The sequence below is a fragment of the Schistocerca serialis genome, chromosome 8, assembly GCF_023864345.2.
Source record: "Schistocerca serialis cubense isolate TAMUIC-IGC-003099 chromosome 8, iqSchSeri2.2, whole genome shotgun sequence".
Taxonomy (NCBI): Eukaryota; Metazoa; Arthropoda; class Insecta; order Orthoptera; family Acrididae; genus Schistocerca; species Schistocerca serialis.
In genome coordinates, this window is record NC_064645.1 from 461,541,252 (window position 1) to 461,566,692 (window position 25,441).

Below are 25,441 nucleotides of genomic sequence, written 5' to 3' on the forward strand. Positions count from 1 at the left end.
GCCATTTGAACCATTACTCACATTTCGAAAAGCAGAAAGTGTATCGTGATTTAATTGAGGAAAATGTAATGACGCGAAACCTGAATTCACGGTATTTGCAAGATTTTGTTCTGTTATTTCGCATTCCTGAGGTGAACTGTTACCGACCGATCGATCGACAGTAGTTCCCTGTTCACTGAATTTTCACTTTCTACACCGTCATTTACTGCCTCGTCTATGTCCCTATGCACTATTATCAAATTACTGTCTCGAACATTTGTCACTTCATTACAAGGCGGTGCTAACAAGCTACTCTCATCGTCATTGTCATTACTCAGTTTGCTTTCCAGCCTAGTTTTACGCTTTCGCACTCCATGTTTATCACACCATTTTCCACAATAACACACTAAAATAGCTCCGTAAATAAGAAATATCTAATTAATTGCAAAAGCGACTGCGAGATACTTGGTGCAAAACCACATGCATGCCACAACTGCTTTGCTCATTACAACACAGTACAACAATAAGAAATTACAACTTCAAAGGAAATTCTCTATATACAACTACGCGCAAGCAATAAACAATACCTAATTTCTAATCATGGACTAATTATTCAAACTACAAGAAAATCAGAAGATTCCAGTGAGGTATCCTCGGCTAAGGGTCGACAGGTGAATCTTCTTTATTTAATTCTGAAACTGCTGAGGGAAACTGAACTTACTGTCAATTTGCTTGTCTTTATCGTTTCAACACTGACCTACAGAATTTTTCCTGACAAATACAGCTCAAATCTATTCTCTTCATTAATAATCCACAATATACAACAATAACGTAATCTGACTATTAATTAACACAAAAGAATGCCCCTGAATTAGAAGAAATCTTAACAATAACCCTTACATTTCGTAAGTCACTTACCTCACAGAAAATCTTCACGACACGAACTATAGCAAATACAGCAGGTATACAGCCAGTTAAATGAAAAGATTCTAACTACTGTAGGATCTACCTACTAATAGGCATGTGGTTACCAGAGGAAAGATTTTGTTGCAAAGCAAACAATGTATTTAGCAGATTTTTACCTTAATCATGTGACACTCAGTTCCAGAAATTCTATAATCGTCAATAATTCCATTACCCACATTTTACAATCCACGTCCAACCAATATTAAATCTACATGACGGACACACGTCCAGACCGTCCGCTCACGCTAACACTGCCTCTAATCACTGCTAACTATTAACTTCCAGCCTCCATCACTGCTGACTGTTAACTTCTAACTGCGAGTCCTACCAGCCACAGAGTCTCGTACAGAGGGCGCACAGCGCTGTCATAGATATTAATGCAGTCTATAGCGCTACATAGCGCTGCCAACATGTTGTTGTTGTTCTGGTCTTCAGTCCTGAGACTGGTTTGATGCAGCTCTCCATGCTACTCTATCTTGCGCAAGCTTCTTCATCTCCCAGTACCTACTGCAACCTACATCCTTCTTAATCTGCTTGGTATATTCATCTCTTGGTCTCGCTCTACGATTTTTACCCTCCAAGCTGCCATCCAATACTAAATTGGTGATCCCTCGATGCCTCAGAAAATGTCCTACCAACCGATCCCTTCTTCTAGTCAAGTTGTGCCACAAACTTCTCCCCAATCCTATGCAACACCTCCTCATTAGTTATGTGATCTACCCATCTAATCTTCAGCATTCTTCTGTAGCACCACATTTCGAAAGCTTCTGTTCTCTTCTTGTCTAAACTATTTATCGTCCATGTTTCACTTCCATACATGGCAACATACATGGCTACATACATGGCTACATACAAACGCATAAACAGGCTACTTACATTTGTACAGAAAATAGATGGTAGTTATGAGTCGAGGGGCACGAAAGGGAAGCAGTGGTTGAGAAGGGCTATCCCTGATGTTATTTAATCTGTATATTGAGCAAGCAGTAAAGGAAACAAAAGAAAAATTTCGAGTAGGAGTTAAAGTCCAGGGAGAAGAAATGACTCCGTCTTCAGGCCACGAGTGGCCTACCGGAACCATCCGACCACCGTGTCATCCTCGGTGGAGGATGCAGATAGCACACCGCTCTCCCGGTCGTAAGATGGTATTCTTGACCGAAGCCGCTACTATTCGGTCGAGTAGCTACTCAATTGGCATCACGAGGCTGAGTGCACCCCGAAAAATGGCAACAGCGCATGGCGGCCTGGATGGTCACCCATCCAAGTGCCGACCACGCCCGACAGCGCTTAACTTCGGTGATCTAACGGGAACCTGTGTAGCCACTGCGGCAAGGCCGTTGCCCCAGGCATAAGAAATATACATTTTAATTCGGTCAGAGACAACAAAGGACTTGGAAGAGCAGTTAAAGGGAATGGACAGTGTTTTGAAAAGAGGATATAAGGTGAACATAACAAACGCTAAATGGGAATAATAGAATGTAGTCAAATTAAATCAGATGATGCTGAGGGAATTATATTAGAAAACGAGACACTCAAAATAGTAGATGAGTTTTGCTATTGGAGGAGCAAAATAACTGATGATGTTCAAAGTAGGGAGGATATAAATGTAGACCGGCAATGGCAAAGAAAGCGTTTCTGACGAAGAGAAAGTTGTCAACATTTAGTACAGATTTAAGTGTCAGGAAGTCCTTTCAGGAAGTATTTGTATGGAATGCACCTATGTATGGAAGTGAAGCATCGACGAAAAACGTTTAGACAACAAGAGAATAGAAGCTTTCGAAATGTGATGCTACAGAAGAATGCTGAATATTAGGTGAGTAGATCACGTGACTAATGAGGAGGTACTGAACAGAAATGCGGAGAGAAGAAATCTGTGGCACAACCTGACTAGAAGAAGGGATCGGTTGGTAGGACATGTTCTGAGGTATCAGGGATCACCAATTTAATAGTGCAGGGAAGCGTGGAGGGTAAAAATCGTAGAGGGAGGCCAAGGGATGAATACGGTAAGCAGATACAGAAGGGTATAGGTTGCAGTAGTTACTCGGAGATGAAGAGGCTTGCACAGGATAGAGTGGGACGGAGGGCTGCATTAAACCAGTCTTTGGACTGAAGACAACTACAACAACATTAATACGTTTTGATTCTATCCCGACGTTTTTAGTAAACGTTAAGAGGTTCCAAGCCGGGCCATAATACTGCACAATAATACTGTGCAATATTATTGACGCGCACATAGACTGCTCAGCAGTACTGGCAAGTGGATTGTCAGTAATATTGTGCCATAATACTGGGATTCAGAATTCTGGGCGATAAAGTAGCGCCAGCCGATGTGGCCGAGCGGTTCTAGGCGATTCAGTCCGGAACCGCGCAACCGCTACGGTCGCAGGTTCGAATCCTGCCTTGGGCATGGATGTGTGTGATGTCCTTAGGTTGGTTTGGTTTAAGTTGTTCGAAGTTCTAGGGGACTGATGACCTCAGATGATAAGTCCCATAGTGCTCAGAGCCATCTGAACCATTTGATAAAGTCGTTGCTGCTGTGATAATTGTTCTACTTTGTTGCCAGTAGAAAAAGAAAGTGGATGAGGAATTGGTTCAACGTGCGTCGAAGATCACTCACGAAAACTTGGTGAGATAACTCAGGCGGAAAGGAAAAACAAACGGATAATCAGAATTTTTTATACTTTGATGGTCCAGCATTTCATACATGAGTGGAAATGTTTCTCCCCATACACTGGCGTTACTTACATAGGCACTGTACGCTTCTTAACCCCCCCCCCCCCCCTCAACCACCACCCCCTTCACCACCGGATAAATTCGTGCTGACGCTCGTATTCTCATCATCAAAGGCCCAAATAATACAATGACAGACGAAGTTCCACCAAATCAGCGCGCATCTATCATGCTACAATATCTTGCTTTTGGCAATTCCTTCCAAGACATGAAATGCACAAGCGCAATTTCACCTTACAGTGTTTGAGAAAGAGATACGGGTACGTGTCATGTAATAATATGTGTACTAAATCATTATTCTCCTGTAATTAATGTATACACAGAGATAATTCTCATTCCGTCCCGTAAGTCTCCCTTGACCCTCGGTTCTGGGTGACTTTTCCGAAAACTACCCCTTTTCCTTGAGCTCTAGAGTCTTTTTTCTTCACCCATCTTCCTTCCTCTTCTGCCGGAAGAATGAGCCACTGGCTCCGGAAGCTTGTATAATTGTAACTTCCGTTTACGTGCGTGTTCTGCCGCCGGTTGGTTTGCATATTTTTCATGACTCCAATTACATTATACTGTCGAAATTTGATTGTTTTCGTTGTTATATACACACTTCTATTCATAACTTTGCATTAATTAAATTCGTTAAAAATATCTTGCCTCGTGTTTGTTGCCTATATTTCCGGAGCAACAAATCATCGATTCATATTTTCGGAGCAACAAATCGTACGACCCGTCATTCTCAACAGTTGTGGTTTTGTACTTATATACCGCAACATCCCCAGTACCGGCAATGATTTATGTATTTCGAGGCACTCTAATAATAATGCTCTTTCACCTTGTTTTCACGCAAGAACAACAAACATAACCTAATGTAAACTCCATGACCTGTGTAGCACATTAATCACGGATACTGCCAATACTGCCCAAAGACGGTACAGTATTTGTAGGTAGCAGAATGTGTTTCAAAATGCTCAGTATTACTGCGCAACTTCTCATTCTCACTCCTAGACGGTCAGAATTATGACGAGTTCGGGAAATACTGTCATTTTATTGACAGCCTAGGGGTCACTTTATGGCTCAGAGCCGAACTGCACACACAGAAATATTATTTACTGTCTTCAGCGTAAATTGCGGAACGAAGTTTGGTGAAAATGGGTACCGGCATGTCCATCCAGCTTCCACGATAGTTATGGCTGTCGTCGACGGCTGCGTGACGTCAAGCCAGCCACTGAATGGTGGCGGCGGGTTGCGGGTGTATGAATGTTGCACCGCAGCGGCGGCCGGTCGCGTACGACGTCTGCATAGTGCGTACGAGGCTCGAGTGTGGCGCTGCCAGTCGGCGGCGAGCGGTGGCCACGCCGGAAGAGGGTCGCTGCGGTGGGGAGGCCGCCAGCCAGCCGCCTCGAGCGCCGCCGGCCGAAGTGGTGGGGGAAAGGTGGGGAGGGGAGGAGCGGCGCAGCCGTCGAACCGCGAGCTGGCGTCCGCCTGGCCGCGCTGCCAGTACTGTGCCAGCCGCCGGCGCGAGTGCACGGCCAGTGAGAGCTGTCTCTCTACCCTCCTGGCCCCGTAGTTCGTCCGCGCTGCGGTGTGGTTCGGTGTTACGTACGGGAGAGCCGATCGGCGTGAGAGATGCGTGTCGTGTAGCCGCGAAACCTCACGCGGCCCCGCAGTTTCCGCGCGAGTGTGTGCGTGTTTTCGTGTGTGGTGTGGACGTCCGCGACGCCGGGGCGCTATGTGGCTCCTGAGGACTGCGGCGCTACTGGCGCTTAGCTCGTCTTGGCTGGGCGCCGCGTCGGCCAGCTGCCCCGCGGTGTGCGCCTGCAAGTGGAAGGGTGGAAAGCAGACGGTCGAGTGCGTGGAGCGCGGCCTAATCACGCTGCCGGCGAACGTCAACCCGGAGACGCAGGTGCTCGACGTGACGGGCAACAACCTGCAGATCCTGCCGCGCGACACTTTCATCCGCGCCAACCTGCTCAACCTGCAGAAGGTCTACCTGCGCAGCTGCCGCATTGGCCAGATCGACGACCGCGCCTTCAACGGCCTCACCAACCTGGTCGAACTCGACCTCTCGTACAACCTGCTGACGTCGATACCGTCGGCGACTTTCAAGGACGTGCCGTTCCTGCGCGACGTGACGCTCGCCTACAACCCCATCATCAAGATCGAGGCGGACGCGTTCGGCACACTGCCGGGCCTGGTGCGGCTCGACCTGTCGCACTGCGAGATCACGACGGTGGCGCCGCGCGCCTTCGACGGCGTCGAGCACCTCGAGACGCTCAAGCTGAACGCTAACCGCCTCACGGAGCTGAAGCCGCGCACCGTCGAGTCGCTGAGCCGGCTGCACGGCGCGGAGCTGCACGACAACCCGTGGATCTGCGACTGCCGGCTGCGCGCCGCGCGCCTCTGGCTCGTCGACCACAACATCCCGGCGCCGGTGCCGCCGACGTGCGCCGGCGGGCCGGAGCGCGTTCTCGACCGCGCCTTCCACGACCTCGACGCCGACGACTTCGCGTGCCGGCCCGAGATCCTGCCGTCGGCGCGCTACGTGGAGGCGGCCGCGGGCGAGAACGCGACCGTGGTGTGCCGCGTGCGCGCCGTGCCCCAGGCCGCCGTCACCTGGTTCTGGAGCGGCCGCCTGCTGCTCAACGACACGGCGTTCGGGGCGCCGCACCAGCGCCTCTTCATCTTCGAGGACGACCGCTTCGAGAAGAGCAGCTCGCTGGTGCTGGCCAACGCTCAGGAGACGGACGCGACCGAGTTCTACTGCGTGGCGGAGAACCGCGCCGGCACCGCCGAGGCCAACTTCACGGTGCACGTGTCGCTGCGCGCCGCCGGCATGGCCACCCTCGGCTCCAGCCAGATCGCGGGGCTCAGCGCGGCGCTCGTCATCCTCATCCTGTTCATCCTGCTGCTCATCCTGGTGCTGCTGGTGCGCCTGCGCCGGCTGCCCTTCTCCGAGAGCAAGACGCCCGCCCCGCACCACCGGCAAGCCGAGGCCGGTGTCGTGGGCCCGGGGGCCAACTCCGCCGCCATCGGCAACAGCTACACCAAGCCGCCGTCCGCGGCCGACCACGCGACTTCGGGCACCGCCTTCCAGGCGTCCGCCGCCGAGAAGCTGGCCCAGGCGGGGGCGGGCGCGGCGGCGGCAGCGGCGGCCTGCAACCCCGTGCAGAAGCCGCCCCGCATGACGGAGATCCCGTACACCACCAGCCACTACGACGGCGGCGGCAGCGTGCTGGTGCCTCCGCTGTCATCCGTCGCAGCGCCGACGCCGGTGACGCTCACCTCCTCCGCCTCCGCCGCCGCTCCTCTGGAGCGAACGACGTCGTCGCCGCCGCCTCCCAACAACCCGGACCTGATACGCGACGCCCGGGCGGCGGCCGACTCCGTCAGCACGACGTCCACGGCGACGACGGACGTGTCGCGGCCTTCCGCTCCCGGAGCTTGCTCCTCCTCGTCCGCCGCGGCCACGGCGCACTACCCTGCCGCCTGGGACAGCCCCGGAGGGTCCCCGGACTTGTTCATGCGGCGCGCGACCAGTGCCTTCGACGCCTCCGACAAGACGCCCATCATCGTGGAGGCGGCGGGCAACGGCTGCGAGGATTACACCTGCCGCACGCTCCCCCGCTACCCTCCCGATTACGGCCTCCCTCCGGTGCCGCCCCCGGGCACCAAAGCCGCGGCGCAGCGGGTGTGGCAGCGCGGCGTTCCCGTTCTTCCTCCGGTCACCGCACTGAAACGGGTCCTCTCGAGGAACTCGCCCGACGAAGGCTACCAGGAGGGACCCGGCACTGACGTTTAACGAGGCGGGCGTCCGGCGCCTCTGGCGGTAACTTTGTGATCCTCTCAACCCGACGACGATAGTTGCTCGCGGGTGACACTGTTCCTGTTCGTACTGAACTACGTAGCTATAGAGGAGAAACGCGCACGTGAGATCAACAATAACTGCTCTTCCGCGGAAACTTCACTGCACGTCTTTTTGTGTGAAGCTACGATATTCCAGTGAACGTGTGTGACTGATGAACGTACTCCGACGCATCCGAGTGAGAAACAAAAAAAGGATCGACTGAGCTAGGGAACATTCTCCTGCAGCAACACCACATTCGCGGAGGACTACGCACTCCCATTCCTCAAAGCTCACGTCCTTTGGCCTACGTAGTAGCAATAAACGGCCACATTTTCCGTTGGGTGTGTTTCAGTCGCGTCGGTGGTGCTCTTTTCGTAAAAGCCCTTTTCACGTGGTGACAAATAAAACCTACACAGAAAGACTGTCTACGCCACTGTTACCTGTAACAAGTATTATCCCTCGGTGAATGGTTTTTTTTTCTCCTCTGTGACGAAAGAACGCGAAACGTGGGAAGTAACTGAAGAAAAATTATAGCGTACACGCCAGCAGACACTTGCGTGACACGGGTGTTTTCAACGTATGGTGCTCTAATAGTAACTTCTCGTCAGTGGTAAAAAGCCCTTCTTAACTGACCCGTCCTAAGTATTATTAATCTCCCAGTTCATTTCCGGACAGGATTATACGACCTCATCGAGGAAGTACGGCAGGAAATCCAAGGCTAACGAAAGGAAATTGCAGTGTTCTGCTGCAGGAAGAGGGAGTAGAGGAAATGTTATCTCCTGTAATACGCTCACATACTCGTCTTGTTTACGGAAATTACGGTTAAAAATTCCTTCTCTGTCTCTCCAGTTGTATTTAACCATACGACATTTACTACTGAATGTGTAGTTTTTGTAATGTCTAAAACTCTCAACCAAGTCTGGAATTTATGACAGTTCGTATCTTCTGTTTCTTGTTTCTTTTCTTTCTTTGTAATTATTCGCACCGCTTCCTTCCGGTGAAATGTGTAATAGTAAGATAGATGTGTGTATTTTTAATAGGGTCGAATTTCGTTACGTGAATTTAAACGAAAAGTGTGCGAAAGGACTTAATGACAATCACGTCTGCCTAGGCCTAGCAGAGTGACCGGACAAAGTGTTTTGTTCCAGCCGCAGGATAAAGACGTTTGACGTGAGTTAACGCCTCTCAGTATGATTGGAACAACTGCTTGTCACTGAAGCATCGACTGATTTTTAAATACATATAACGTGAATTTTATCGGTGTATAATTTTACTCTAATTTCTTTGTGGTACCGTGGTAAGTAAGGAACAAAACGCATCTCTGCAATTGTAACTGTTATCATAAGCAACGTTTCTTTTCTGTCAGAGTTTATGGAAATATGTATCGGTAGCAAGTCTGTGTTTTCTCATTACAGAGAGTGAACCAAAGAATATGAAGCCTACACATGTCTTCAATTTCTCTAGCTCTGTGTATCTAACTAACAAATGGATATTTCGTTTAAACGAATTCAATTATTATTTATTACCTTAGATATTATGTAAAAGAAATGTTAACAATAAATCGTTCTATTAATCTGCATGTATGCAGGCGACTGAGGAAATTGTGTGTTAATAAGTGAATGCCGAAATGAGAGCTATAGAGAATCGTATTTAGAACCCTCTGGTTGTTTGTGAATCGTGTGTCCTAAGAGAGAATCACTCCTACTTAGCCAGTAGTTTACTACTAATACAAATAAACGATTTTCTGTGAATGATAGGAATTGGAAAAGTATTATTTTTTAAATCAATATTGGAAGTAAAGCTACTTCAGAAGCAGAACGACAAATAAGAAATGCAAGCTCCATTTAGGTTTGTTTGTTTGCCTTTTGTATGCAGAACATAGAGAGAAAAAAAGAACAGCTAAAGAACCAAAGGTATTTTGTAAAATAAAATTATTAAAAATAAACCAATGAATCAGACACAAATTGTTTCGAAACTCTTAACACCCACAATAATATTACTGTCGGCCTTGTATTGAATGGCTGCGTTTGTTCATTTCTGAATATATCCAAGCTTACCTACTATTCCACTGAAATGTTTACCTACACAAAGTGCCTGCCTACTTTCGATAGCATTATAGCATCAACCACCCTTGGTACCATTAGCTAAAAAGGGAACAGCTGTTTGCGGTTCATACAAGAAATGAAAATTACGATCTTTTTTATTTTGTTCTCATGTTAACATTGAGATATAATATTACATATTTTTCGTAGCAAACAAAAGAAGAACATTAAGAAAGGTATGATCTGTGAGCCATTCGCTAAAAGCACGCAGCAGAAATTTATATCATTGAGTATGTTTTGCTTTGAAAATGTTTTGACTGTGACAGATGAAGTCAAAGTTCGTGGGAATCTTGCAAGTAAAAAAATATATACATTCTTTTTAAATGTCTGTTCTGTATAAGACAAAATATTAATAACTGATACACACTCACAACCTGAAATGAAGACATCGACTCTTAAATAATGCAACCACCGATGCAGTCTGCTCCTTTGTTTTGGTAACGATCACAGTTGAGGAGGGGATGCTTAAAGGAATGCGTTGAACCCTGCAAGAGTTTATTAACAATGAAAAATATCAAAGTTCTAACGTATTTTTACGTGAAAGAGAAAACAACGTAATACATCTACATTGATACTCCGCAAGCCACCCAACGGTGTGTGGCGGACGGGAGTAGCGTGGACTGTTTCGTTGCGCTGCCAAAACTGTAAGGTACGATACATTGTTTTTAAAAGAGTGGCTCATTCGAGTATTTCGTTTTCTTTTGCCTCGATTACCTAGACCACTCATGCCACCAAATGGTTTTACGCCGTTGGCTTTTGCTTCCTGATGAAGTCTAGGACAACTTTTTTATATTTTTTAAACATCTATATAGAGAACAGTGTGTGTATACAGCATTTTGTAACTTCAAACCTAACATTTGTGCAATATAAAAAATAAGCAATCTTCAGGGTGAAATTAGATTTGAGTCGCATTGTTTTTTCGGATATTCTCGAGTCCGAATTGGTTCTCCGATGCCATCATCTCACCAGAGAAACAGATCAAACGCACACAAAATTGACATTGCTTTAGTAGAACGACGGTCGAACGAAGAGTGTGATTATTAGAGATTAATCCAAAAGCTTTTTTTTTCTTTTTTCTCTTTGTTTCCTTCGATAGGACGTATTCGTTCAGTATTATTAAACGTTACGAAAATTTTTATCTTACAAAGAAGTCCCGTAATTATATACTAGCCATTTTAGACGAGGTTCAGAATTGAGTCTTATCGTTCGTGGTGCAGACGAAATGTGCAATACGTATTTATGCTGTCCGCGTTTTGATTTTCATTTCTTAAGACATCAGTGGTTTAAAATTTTATACTCGTAAATTACACTCAGTACTAATTGTACGTCGTCAATAAACGTATTCACAAATATTTTCTATGTTGCAAGCAATTAATTTTCTCGGTTTATTTTGGTACTCGTGGGTTTCTGAGGGAACCTACTACACACTTAGTGATATAAACACTGTTTTATGTTATGAACTCTATCACTACGGTGTTGCAATATACTTTCAACACACTTAGTTCGTCGTGTTAATCACGTCTGACTGCTTTGTCGAAACGCGCCAACGGCGCGTGACATCGATGTGTCCACATACGTCATTCCGCCTGTGTATGTGCGTTGTCAGATTACAGGACGTGTGTGACGGGCGAAATGCCGGATTACAAAAACTGTATTTTATTTTCTGTCGCGGTGCACGGGTATGTTCGCCAGAGACCAAGCAAGGGGAGTCCAGAGCAGTGAGTGACATGTTGCAACCGGTTTGGACGCGAATTTGAGCCAGTTGTAGTTCTCCGACGGTTCCAATCGACAGCTTCACCGGGATTCCTTTGTACGTTACACGGAGTAAGCGTGAATTTCTCTGGATAACTCGCGTATGCGTTAATTATTGAAGCTTATAAGGGAAATTGTGAGTCGTCTTGGACTGCAGTGAATAAGCACAGTAATTTCAGCATTAGTTACATTCGTCACTCCAATTTGGCACAATGCCTTTCAGTTATCCTTTATGTGGGTGGCTACAGGAATACTGCACACTGAATTAATTTGCCACGGGGTGATAGAATATCACAATCTAACTTCCAAGTTATATCGTTTGTTTTGTTCTCTTGCAAATGGCCATGTATGTCAATCATACAATGGCACAGACGTCAATATAAGATATTCAGAATGTATTAAAAACTAAGCATCCCGGTATTAACACACTGAACTACTAACCTCAGAATGAAAATAGCAATTGAAGTAATAATGTTAATCATACAAAATTCAACAGTGAACAAGGGAAAGTGTTGGTCTTGGTCTGTTAGCAGGAATCAACCTGGCATCCGCATGGTATAACTAGAGGGACCTACAGAAAAGCATCAGTATTCCGTTCTTACGAAGCATATTCTCGTGATTATTCATCATCATCGACTTCTAGACTTTTCCATGGATTACGTACTTGGCGATTCCCGTTCATGTTACTCTTGCGTGTTTTGTAATGTCGCCAACCCACTATTCATTCGGCCTATATTACAGTGCAAAATAACTTTGCCACCGCCATTTTATAACATATTTGAAGTGCACTGGGTACTTTTATGGTATCTTATATAAAAGTTGAAATTTTATTACGTATTGCAGAAGGATGTTTGACAGTAAAAGATGGGCCTTAGGTTGACACTGGGTCTTTTCTTATCCTTTGCAGTCCAGCAAAAACTTCATCGCTCATTTAATTTTCATAAGTCATGATTTTATCGTCCACGCCAGGGTTTCCGAGCTCTATATATATGTTGTCATGTTTCTTCTAGTCATTACTGCCTTTCCCCTCCCCCCCTCCCTCCCTCCCTCCCTCCCTCTCTCTCTCTCTCTCTTTTGAAAACACTATTCAGTCAGAGTTGTTTTGAAAATCAGCCGTATTCAAACATAATTAATTTATTTTTGTATTTATCCAGCGATGATTCGACACTTATGTGTCATTTTCTGTGGGTCAAATTTTTATTTCTGTTAATTATAGTGTCAAATTAATAACAATTTAACTGCTGCAGGCCTAAGAATTACAATATGTGCAATTTGCTTTGTTTTGTTTAGACTCTCACCGTAAAATTACATCGCTAACTGCAGTTCAGTTAGAGATGTAATTATAAGGCGAGTGTTTAAACAAAACAAAGCAAATTGCACATATTGCAATTCTTAGGCCTACAGCTGTTAAATTATTATAAATTTGATATTGTACTTTACAGAAATAAAAATTTGACTCACAGAAGATGACACATAGTTGTCGAAACATGTCTGGGTAAATATAAACTAACTGTGTTTTCAGTAAGCTGATTTTCAAAACAACCCAATTCTTAATTCGCAAACAAGAACATGAAGAGGAGCTTCAAACCTTAGTAAAATGACTATGCAGTATAGGCGATTGATCTCATCAACTAGTACTACGACTTCACTATTAAACTGTACAGTTTTTTCCGATACGTTGGTTATATTATTTATGTCCAGTAGCTGTGATTGAATTCCAGTCTAAGTTTCTAACTTGTTCTGTTACGTACATACATGAATTGTTTAATTGTTGAAGTTTATCTGCACTAGATGTAAACAGTACAGTGTCATTAACAAAAATGCGGTTGCCAAAGTGGGTTTCATAATCACGTTTTTTAACTTCCTGACCCATCGTTGAGGATAGTTTTAGAAGTACGAAATCTCCTTGTGTTGACGCCTGTCAACGACTCACTGCCCTGGTGAAGCCCTATATAGAAGCACGGACAAAATGAAGTACAGGACTAGTACACTGTCAGGAGAAAATTCTCTAAATCACTTGAAACATTTGCGGTTAGTCAATGACAACCGTCGAATTTTTTTAAAATGTATGTTACATCTAACATTTATCTCATCAGGGTTTAAAGATAAGCGGGCAACAATCAAGTAGTCCCAGATCTCAAGGAATGGACGCTGCTGTTCTAAGAGCAAGAAATAACGAAGCGACAGAACGGAATACGTGCCTTGGTTGGGCGTTGTAAAAAAAAAGTTTTCTTTATCTCTAGCTGTTCAGCTATTTAGATCACTACATTGTTTTTATATGTCTATGAATTACTAATTTACTTGATTTTAATACAGTGAATTTTTAGTACATTGCTTATCTTTTTTTAATTACATACTATCACTCTTAACGACATATAACATATACAAACTACTTTTTTATTTATCGACAGTCTTGTGCTGATGATGTTAACAACTGACAGTCATATTTTATGCGAAGTACATTTTAAGGAGTACACCACTGAAGAAATATAGGACTAAATATTAACACTATGAACAAATAACCAGTTACGAAAATGAAGGAAGACCGCCTCTTATTGTGGCATCAGTTCAATGCGGTACACCTGTAGAGTCAATGAGGCAATGCGTTTGATTTCCTTCTGTGTCTTCACATTTTGGAATTTACAGATGAATAGAGGTTGCTTGAAAACGCCTCGCCATGTGGATGTCGTAGTTTGGCTGATGGGCAAGATTTGTGGCTGTATGTAGATGAGACGTCCTAGATCAACGATTGATTACCTTGTAGACTTCCCAGTTCGACGACTGATTTCCTTCTAGAGTTTAGCCTACAGAAATCCTACCGGGAAGAGTCAAGCAGTGGGTGAATCATATCTGCTATTTCGAATGATATTCGTAGTATGGAGGGCTTAAAAGTTTGATTCTGTGGAGATCTTTAGGGTTAAACTTTTCTACATTTCGTATTCTTATTATTCATGTTATATAGCGAGCAAGTTTGAACTCTGAATACGGTTTTTTTTTTTTTTTTTTTTTTTTTTTTTTTTTTTTGTCGTTCATTGTGAGTGCCTACTACAGTAGCCTTTGTTAACGCCCGATTGAGAGACAATTGCAGTCGTGTTGTGGGAGTACCGTAAGTGACTCAGTGGGTGTTCTATCTTGTGATTGGCTTCTGCTGGGGAAGAGAGTTTTTCTTAATACGAGATTTGGAGGAAAGATATTCGTAGAGCAGGTTAATGAAGAGAGATCTGCTGGCAAGCTTTACGAAATTACCTAGATAAATTCAAGCTCTACCACCGTTTCTCTATGTCAGATGTAACTTCGGGGTGTGCAACAGCCCAGAAGAAAATATATGTTACCACAAGTGAACACAATCAATACTAATATCGGGTACTATTAATAAATAAGTATCACAATCAATTTTCAGGATTATTTGCCATCGGGTTGAGAAATCGAACTAGAAACAAACAAGTTTGGCCCGTCAACTCATCGCTACGCAATCTGGCGTCGTCGATTGTTGTCATATCAGGCTTCCCCTTCCATTGTAGGCATTGTTTGTAGTCTTGGTGTGAAAATTACGGATCCAGTGTAGGTGTGGCCGAAGGCATACGTACCAAGGTGTCTTTTCCGTGATATATAAAATACTTACGGAGACCCCTTCAGTTGTTGAAGCCTGTATACTCTGTTCATCATTAGAATGAAACCTGATGTAAGCACTAATCCATGTGTCTTCCGCGTTTGCTTGAATCTCATTGGATTTCTTTTCACGTGGAAAGGAAGTCAAGCTGTGTGCAGTACAGTCAAGTAGGATCATAAGGATACGTTTTATGTAGTGTTACACGCACACAGACTGAGCGATAATGCGGGACAACAGCTTTACCGGCGCATCAAGCTTGGACAGTATTGGCCACCCAGCTGGTCTAAATAACCTGCAATAATGTGAGCAGCTACAGTTCACACATAAAAAGAGGCGACCAAGGAAACAATACAGCCTCGAATGATAGTTAATTTTTAAACAGAATGAAATAATATGCGCCAAAACTCCAGCACCACCACACGCTTTTTAGGTAACTTGACGGAAAGCATAAAATGCCCACGTTCTCATCTGACATAGTATGCTAGTTACAAATAAGGGTGATGAAAATTCCTAATTTAAACCACAGTGTAATTTTTCTGAGCGAGCTATGTGTGTTGCAAAAGCATACTGCAGGGATTTCACTGTACTGTTGAATCCTGAAGCCACTGAAGGTATTAATTACAGTAGGTTGTGTGGGTACTCTCGTTGCTCCCTCCTTATCCGAATCCCAGAAATACATTTCAGTTATGGAACTGTCATCTGCTACGTTGATAACGAGTCGATCAACAACAGAATACACGAAGCCGCATTTTTTCCTGTTCAGTGACGTGCCGTTATATATCCTGCTAGCGTTCAGCAGTGACATGTGAAAAAGCTGCGTGCGCTAGTTCCAGCACGTCTGGCAGATTAACAGTCTTGTTATTTCTCGGGCCAAATCCCTTACCTTGACTCCAGATCAGTGCTATTGCGTTCATATTATAATGGTACAGTGGCAAATGTAAAAATGCAGCATTTGTATGGTGTGCTCGATGTTGTGAAAATGATTTTGTTTCATGTTTCTATCAAATTAATCATTCTGGTTCGTGTGAGGCTACATCTGTGGTATAAAATAATGGGCACAGTCCAAATAAAGAGTACTTGGTTTTTCATTTTTGCACTAAAAAATTTAATTGTTATGTTCTCTTAATTTAAGCAACCTTTATTAACAATATTTCATAAAATCTCGACAATGAAGAATTTATATTTTAAATGAAAACAGTAATCTCGCGTGCAATATGCTATTAGAAACAAAAAAATGTGCGCTATTCATAAAAAAATGATGAGTTTTACATTTACCAGATGTAGGTATTTCAAACTGAACGAAAAAAAAGACTCACACGAGACATGAACCAGCGAATCATGAACTGCAGTAAGTTATCAATCTATTGCGCCACCGATTCCGCTATACACCCAATACGTATTTGTATGTCAATTGTATCAAATACGGTCTCTCGGAAAATTTCGTACCCCATTATTTCTGTAAATTTATGAAAAACGTTAAGAGCAACCTATTTCTGGGCACTTTTTAAACTTATTCCCGAAACCACTTTCAAACTTCCTATTAACAGCGCGTCAATCAGAGAACAATAGTGCAGAAACTGTGACTGTACATGGCTCTTTTAATAAAAACTACATTGCTAAAGAGTGATTAAGAAAAACGTTGATGGCTATTAATACATTTGAATATCTTAAAGTTTCATTTAATGTAACTTAGTAATAATATATCTAAAACATAAGTAGGACCTACTTCCAAGAGCGTAAGAACACCACTGTACGTGTGCTACAATCATCGCGTTTGTGTTTGTTTACATCAGGTTTATTCTTACGATGAACGGAGTATAGTACCGATAGTAATTAACATGTAAGAGGTTCGGAAAGTGCTGTGCTGCTTCAGAGAAGTTGTTACGTAAGGCCACAAGAAGCAGTTGCGAGTTACATTTCATCTTGCGAGTTACATTTCATCTGAATGTTGATGTAGACAGCAATCGGATAGGAGAAGATATGTAATCTAGTTTGCAGTGGGAAGCTTTTGACTGGTCTGCGACGCACGTGACTCGGTGTGTGTGTGTGTGTGTGTGTGTGTGTGGGCAGCAGCTGGCCTTCTCCCAATTAGACCAGCCGTGGCGGCGGGGGACCGGGTCAACCCTCCATCCATTCCGGGCAGTTTAGCACCGTTAATCACGGTCCAAAGCATCTCGCTCGCGAGTCGCGACCTGTCGGCACACTCACGGACTTTGACCGTTGGTGACGCTTTCCAGGAAAGTCGCCCAAATGCGTTCTCGCCCACAGTCTAAATGGGCAGTGGGTTACCGTGCCATGCCCACGGGCGACTGAAAATTACACACCGGTGGCGCGGATTCTGAGATGAAAATTGAGTTCTCCTGTAATGTAACGACTTGTAATTTTTTGTTGCCCGTTACCAAATCTGCCCCTTCTTAAAACGCCTACACGCGTGCACTAAGAATTGTATCTGCTCCCACCGCACACGTTTTAACTGTTAGGGCAACATAACCCTTGTTGTGCACACACACACGCACACACAGCTTTTCGGTTCAACGTGATTTCGGCTTTGCTCAGTTTTCAGTCTAGAAAGAATAAACGCGTTGTGTAATGCAAAAAAGTGGTTAACGGTAATGCTTGTAAATTTGTTACAAGAAAGTGTTCCATTTTACTTGCTTCAGCCCCAGAATCAGCGTCATTACTTTTGATTTCGATCATTCAAAAAGTTAAGCCGATTCATATTTCTGGCAAACTACCTTCTGATTTCGAGGATTCATTCATTCGACGTCTACACTTCTTGTCCGCTAGTATTACTTCAATGATATTTTCGATTGATATTCGTAAGAGGTAACAGTATATTGGTTCACTGTTCTAGGATCATACGATCTCGGCATTTTAACAAGTCCTTTTCGCAGTTCCTTTAGATAATTGCTTTTAACAGTGTTTATTTTAGGAACAGCAGCCTGATTGTTGACAGTACGTTATAGGCATTTTTTATTAATTCTGTATACACTACTTTTCTCTTGTCGCCACTGTTGAAATCTTTACTTTTAATTCGCCATGGAAAGGGCTCCCTGCAGCTGAGTTCTATGAACTGTTGCATTCGTTTTGGTTTCGTGACGCAATGATGTTGAGTTGCGTGGGGCTCGTTAACATAAAAGTTTGTGGGTATGTTATCGTGTTTATTGTAAAACAACTGTAACTAAATGAAACAGGGAAACCACTGATGCCGATACCTTAACGTCGGTTTTGTTCAGTGACGGTCGTTTTACAATGTGACGTGGTACCATTCCAAGAAACATTTGTGTTAGCCATCTTGTTGTTTATCTACGTCCGAAATGCGATTTACTCGAACAGTCCACAATACCGTTCACCCCCACCAGTTTGCCTGCGCCGTTATATCGAACGACCTTCAGGTATTGGCTCAGGTCGCCTGTGAAGGTAAACACATACGTACAAGTTAGTCATCCACTCGTTCCGATATGGCTGTGCAGGTCTACGTATGTTGTAGCGGCGTATAAGATCTCATTGTGGGGTTTTGAAGCTGTCAACTTCCGTTTCGCACATAGCTTGTGAACATTTTTACTTGCAAGGTTTCGGATCTTCATTATTTCGTTATTACTGTAATTTGTGTGTACGTAAAACTATCATCTCTCGCCAAACTTTTTTTCTTACATCACACTGTCTTCTCTTGTGATGCATTCCGCCATGTCCTGCTATCTGTGACCAATCTTGTCTGTATGTCTACTAAACTGATCCTCGTTACTATGTGTTAACATATTCTTGCCATCGTTTGCACTCCAATTTTATATTGTTTACTGACGCTTCCAGTAACAAATGGCTCTAAGCACTATGGGACTTGACATCTGAGGTCATCAGTTCCCTACACTTAGAACTATTTAAACCTAACTAACCTAAGGACATCACACCATCCATGCCCGATGCCAAAAGCGTTGTTCGCATATTCTAGTGCCTCTTCATTCTGTATTTTATCTGACCTAACATTTCTTTAGCATTTGTCTGTAGCACCACATTTCAGAGGATTTTAGTTTTTTTATACAATTTCCCTACGCAATAATAACTTCCATACAGCGCTGCTATATTTAGAAAAATTTTGTTCATTTCCATTACTACTTGGTACAGGTACATGAAGACCAATATTCTTTTATTTTTTGTCACTGTGACTTTTAACAAGACGCTTTTGTTCTTCCATATACTGTTCAGTTTCTTTTAAATACTTTATCTAAATTCTGTGCTAGACGGCTGTCATCACATTCAGCAATTATCTAAGCCATTCTTGTGTTCAACCTTTCATATACTGTTCAATTTCTTTAAAATACTTTATCTAAATTCTGCGCTAGACGGCTGTCATTACATTCAGCAATTATCTAAGCCATTCTTGTGTTCAACCACAAAGGCTACGTCGTCTGCAAACCAAGTACATCCATTCCTTAAGGAATGGAACGGTCACGAAAAGCTGTAATCGCAACTTGAACGTTCCGAAGACGAAATTGCCTTTGTTGATTTTCCGCTTTTATTTGAGGCACGTGCCTGTTGCAGGTAGCTTGCGTCAACATTTCACCCAGCGTTGTTTGTCTAGGTTACAAAAGCTGTGAATGGAGCGTCGTTTTTCTCTGTTCTTTCTTTCCCCCCATTATTGAACGGAGGGTGAAAATTGTTTTCTCTCGTACCTTCGCCGTTTCTGTAGCGAACGTGCAGTTCTGTATATTTTTTTATTCTATCCAATAATGTACTAGCCTGAGCTGTCAAACTAATCGACAGTTCCCTTTTGGTTGTCTTTCAGCCGTCCTTTGCTACGCAGTCATAATTTTAGTTCTTGAGCTTAGTGAGGTACCGGTATGAAGAATGTACCAAAATCACCGCTGCCTCTTAAAGGAAATTAAAGCTAATAGGGGCGGATAAATGAGAAAACTATCGGATTATCAGTCTTGACAGCTAACGCACACATCTTACGGACTAGAATAACATTGAAAGGGTAGAAAGAAAAACTGAACGAATCACTTTTATGTTTTTGCGTCTTTGCCTTTTGGTCTCAATGAACATAACGATTCCATGCTCGCTAAATCTATGTTAGCGTGATCTTGGTATGTGATGCAATGTTGCCTTGATAGTAGGCCCTACATCTGTAACCTGCTCCTATTTTAAAGAAGAATTCTTGTGTCCGCTGTAAAGAAGATTTATTTCACCAAGACTATCACATTTATTATGGCAATGTTTCTTCAGTGCACTACAATGCAAGAAAACGCTACGCCTTAGCTGACTTATGAACACGCCACATATATTTGTGTATAGGACAGTAATACTCTGTCTTAAACATACCTACATTCACATAACGTCGTATTGTGAACCATGTGGTATCATGATTTAAATTAAAATGTTATTTCTTTGCAACGGAAGTTGGCATTCGTGTGTACCTTCGTTCATCGTAGGTGTGACGACCTAGCAGTAGTTAATGTTACTCATAGATTATCTTTATTGGATTTAAGGTCTGATATGTGTCGCCATCATTGTGTGCTTCAGTATATCATCAACTCTAAGGCTGTGTTTGAACACGACACGACCTGTTCGAACAGTTCACGTCGCAGTCCGGGAAATTTCGGATTCTGTTCGATCTTAAGATCGACCTGCGATCTAGTGGCTATTGTTCGTACTATCACAAGAACCCGTGTTAGCGTTTGTAATGCACTGTGGATCTTAGTAATAGAAATAACTCCGAAACATGGGTTGAAATACGTTCTAGGTTTCAGGTCGTGCATAACAACGGCAACTAATAAATAAATACAAGATAACAATCATGATTCTGTCCACTATCTCCAGCTTTCGCCCATCGCTCGATCTGGCGAAGTCTGATGGTACTATCTCCAAGACGTAACTGTCGCTTATTCATTCTCGCGACAAAAATTACAGTTCGCTTCAATACGACACATTTTGCTTGTTCAGTATTTTATTCTTGATTACTTGTCTTCACTGTTTCATCTGAATGTTACCATCTTGTGTTCAAACTGATCAAAATCTGACAACGTTTTAATCTATTATTCTATTATCTGAACAGGGATTGAATTGCTCATTTGCAACTTATCATTAGCGCCTCTCATAAACAAATCAAATATTATACTGGGTTCAGTCAAGTAATATTTTCTGCAGAACAATATTTTCGTCTGTATGCCGGCACTGTGTGAGAACTCGTAAATTTGTTCAAATACAAATGGAGTTGTGCAGCGATAGTATTTAATGCTATTTCCTCCAGTGTTAAACGAAATTGTCAAATATGAAGCAGAGCCGTAGCTTACTGCGCAAGTCAAATGTCACGTCATTGTTCCAACAAACTAGATGTCTAACCCGTTCGCATGCGAGTATCGTTTGCCCAGCCGTAGTCAGCTGCCTTCAACTGTCTCTCACAAGAAAAATACCACAGCTAGAACGACTAAAACTGATTTTAAAAAACGGAGATACATCTGCTCTTCCACTGATTTTGGTATTTGTATGTACGCTATGTTTGAACATTAATGCGTCTGAAGACAGAAGCATAAGCCGCCGGAGCAATACTAGTGTATTACAAACAAAAATGACCAGCAGTTAACAAGTATCATAAATAAGGTATTATTAAACAAATAGCTAAACATCTACGTGAAATAATTTAACAGGTGCAATATTTACAGAGTCATATCTTCCAAAATTGTAGTTGCTGTACTTCCTCGTCGAAGTGCTGATGTGGAGTTGCAATGAAATTATGAAACACAACGGAATGGAACAGTGGCATACGCTCATATGACAAGGACATGTGGACACACAACACTGCGATGTACCCACACTCACCAGTCCCATATCAAAAGGCAACGACGTAACCAGATCTTTGCCACGCATTTGTTAATGTAGTTTCGTATCACCAGGGAAAAGTTGACTGTAGACAACTGAGTGAAGACGGGTGGTTAAGTATAGTTCATGCAACCTGAACTGCGGTTTGCCAGTTTGCAAGCATTCAAAACGAGATGTCTGGCACGGAGTTTGCACTACGTAAAATAATTTGCAGTCAGACGTTGGCAATACTTGATTGTTTTTGGCGACAGTATCTTTAACGTAATAGCGTTGTTGAGAGAGCAGTCAAACACTCATAGGACACAAATGCAAAGCTTTACAGATACATTATTTTGGTGGGTGGTAGAACAGACACATCTCTGTTTTTTAAAATATTTTTAAACGTTTGTTCAGGAGCTCATCCGTTATCAGATGTCTTTACAAATCGCTGTTCTAGATTATCAAAACAAAACACATCCTTTGCAAATCTATGTGTTACTGTGTCTTCTTGCTGGGTAAGCTAGTACAGATGCGATTCTTTGTACTGCAACTGTAAGGTTTTGTTTTATTATTCATTAGAAGCATTAGGTTTCTCTCAAACATCCCTTGTGATTTATGATTGTATCAGTAATTTATGTAATCATACGATGGTTTCTGTACAACATTTTACACACGCTAGTTATCATTATATCTTGTTCAGTACAGTATTAAAGAAAGAGATAACTGTTCTTGCCCTACTGACGAGATATCACTCAGAATGAGTGGACTTCATAGTTTCAAAATCACAGCTACTCGTAACAACACAAACAATCCAGTAAATGCTTGCAAACCTCTATCGTTAAGTTGCTGCATAGTCCAGTATTATAGTATGTTACGCAACTGTAAGGAAAAATAAGATGTATGGCGTTACATGGTACCACTTCTCCTTCTCCCAAGACAGTTGTCATATAAATGCATTGGCAGAATTCCGGAATCCGTTTATTAAAGCCAGTCAGCTTTCAGGGACAGATGTCAAAGCAGGTAAACCCGATTGTTTCCACGTGTTATCCTTTTCGGGTAGAGATTGCGGACTGCTGAAGGAACTATCTTGCTCGGAAAAATTTCTCTTCAAAGTGTCCAGCAACCGTTGCAAAGGCGTGCAACAGTCCGTATTTAATTACCTTTGCTCTGTTCTAACTGTCCTGTTGGCTGGGCCGGATCTAGCAAGCTGAAAAGAGGCTCGCTTGGTTCGACAATCATTTCTTTTGCTCTGTTACTTGCGGTTTTGCAATTTATATCCTCCACTACTTAAATTTTCAGTTCCTCGCCTAGCTCAAATTTATTACTTCCGAAAAAGACACATTTTAAACAGTAATGAACATCTGAAAAAGTGGTAAATCACGGGCCCACTCTGGCGCATGAAAGTGCTCGAATTTGCGCGCCAAGGCCTGATGGTCTAACCACTCTTAACTTCAATGCTAAATAACTCGGAAACGGCAAAACGCATTGATTTTTTTTTCTTAACAATTATTTTTCGGCATGCACTTACAAGCTTTTCAGATGGTTTCTGACAAGCTTGTAAAGGCACATGCAGACACTTAACAGGGCGAAAGTTGTTGATAAGTCACACTGTTCTTGTGACGACGTCTATTTCTCATCGAGTTTCGAAAAAAGATGTTTCGTTTTAAGTAACACAGTCTTGTAGGGAGAAATTGTGTCCCCCTCAGGATATTGCAGACAGGAAGTTCAGTTCTCATTTTATGGAAATGGGCTCTCCTATACAACACGTACGAAGTTCGACCTTTGGAACTTGAGCTAGATGTAACATATGTGAGATTCTACGAACGGGGATGTAAGAATCAACACAGTTCCGCTTTTTGCTCGAATCTCAAGATTTATATGCCAGCCGCTGTGGCCGAGCCGTTCTAGCTGCTTCAGTCTGGAACCGCGCGACCGCTACGGTCGCAGGTTCGAATCCTGCCTCGGGCATGGCTATGTGTGATGTCTTTAGGTTAGTTAGGTTTAAGCAGTTCTAAGTTCTAGGGGACTGGTGACCTCAGATGTTAAGTCCCATGGTGCTCAGAGGCATTTGAACCATTTTGAACATTTATGTATGAACTTGAGTTCATTAGTATTCGCCTGGGTCCACAGATCTGTAATTGGGTGTGAATATGTACTGTGAGTAACATGGGTTTTCCAGATGGACTGTAGTGTCTGATCGACAAGATGTATTTACAGTAATACTTGGTTGCCATCCGTCCCGATATATCAGGACCGTCACCATTATGGACCTACTTGTCCCGCCCTCCTACACAAGACCTAATTTTGCAAAATTCTGTTACGAGTTTAGATCAAGTACTGAAGTAACGCCGTCTGTAAGCGCAACATTTAAAAGCAGCCTCAGTTAGTTTTATTTACCTCAGCAAGTTTATATTGGCAAGGTCATCTCAGATGATGTTGCAACGCTGTGTCGAGTATCTTCGCGGATGTCGGGCCAGTGGACTGATGAAAGAAATCGACTGCTGTCAGGGACTGTGGAATCGGTCTTACAGTGGCAGTTGAACTACACACTGATTTGCATGGAATTTTATGAATACGTGAAAGGTAAAAAACAAAAAGTAATCATAGTAAATAAATTTTGTATTTCATTCCTACACCCCCATCTCAGAGAGTCCCGACGAGGTCCCAGCTAGATATGGCAACCCTACGGTAATATGATCTTTGCGGTTAAACTGTACAACCCGATATTTTATTTTCAATTTGTTCACATCTCGTCAAGTGACACTGCAGCAGTCTACAAAAACATAGTGGTAACATATATGTTATTTAGTGCTGAATAAAATGCTCCATTACTTAAACAATTCGCTTTAAAGTTAGCTGCAACAATGAAAATTATTGATCATAATCCATGTAACAGAGGAGCGAAAGTCGAATTAAATCCTCCGTTATCACCCGCTGAAATAGATCACAACTATACACTACATTTTTATAAACAATGAGTATTTTCAGAATGAGATTTTCAGTCTGCAGCGGAGTGTGCGCTGGTATGAAACTTCCTGGCAGATTAAAACTGTTTGCCGGACCGAGACTCGAACTCGGGACCTTTGCCTTTCGCGGGAAAGTGCTCTACCATCTGAGCTACCGAAGCACGACTCACGCCCGGTACTCACAGCTCTATTTCTGCCAGTACCTCGTCTCCTACCTTCCAAACTTAACAGACGCTCTCCTGCGAACCTTGCAGAACTAGCAGACCTGAAAGAAAGGATATTGCGGAGACATGGCTTAGCCACAGCGTAGCGGATGTTTCCAGAAGCCAATCACAAGATAGAAGCTGTGAAGACAGGGCTTGAGCCGTGCTTGGGTGGCTCAGTTGGTAGAGCACTTGCCCGCGAAAGGCAAAGGTCCCGAGTTCGAGTCTCGGTCCGGTACACAGTTTTAATCTGCCAGGGAGTTTCATTAAGCATTTTGTCGCAAGATTTCATGGCTCTCCTGCAACGACTGCTGTCCTTGCAAGGGCCCTGTCGTGCATACAGTTCGATTAAAATGGTTCAAATGGCTCTGAGCACTATGCGACTTAACTTCTGAGGCCATCACTCGCCTAGAACTTAGAACTAATTAAACCTAACTAACCTAAGGACATCACACACATCCATGCTCGAGGCAGGATTCGAACCTGCGACCGTAGCGGTCACGCGG

At 43.2% G+C, this 25,441-nt stretch overlaps 1 protein-coding gene and 1 pseudogene across 1 annotated transcript; one reads left to right on the plus strand and one right to left on the minus strand.

The window, feature by feature from the left end:
- Window positions 1–2,166: 2,166 nt before the first annotated feature.
- On the minus strand, window positions 2,167–2,284 carry LOC126417371 (5S ribosomal RNA; annotated as a pseudogene).
- A 3,086-nt stretch (window positions 2,285–5,370) lies between these two features.
- Window positions 5,371–9,258, plus strand: LOC126416384 (leucine-rich repeat-containing protein 24). The gene has a single exon (XM_050084067.1). It carries the CDS (start codon window positions 5,393–5,395, stop codon window positions 7,460–7,462), a length of 2,070 nt encoding a protein of 689 aa, XP_049940024.1. The 5' UTR covers window positions 5,371–5,392; the 3' UTR covers window positions 7,463–9,258.
- The last annotated feature ends 16,183 nt before the right edge of the window (window positions 9,259–25,441 follow it).

Coding starts and splice junctions, on each gene's coding strand:
- LOC126416384 (XM_050084067.1), top strand. CDS start 5,393: ATGTGGCTCCTGAGGACTGCGGCGCTACTGGCGCTTAGCTCGTCTTGG.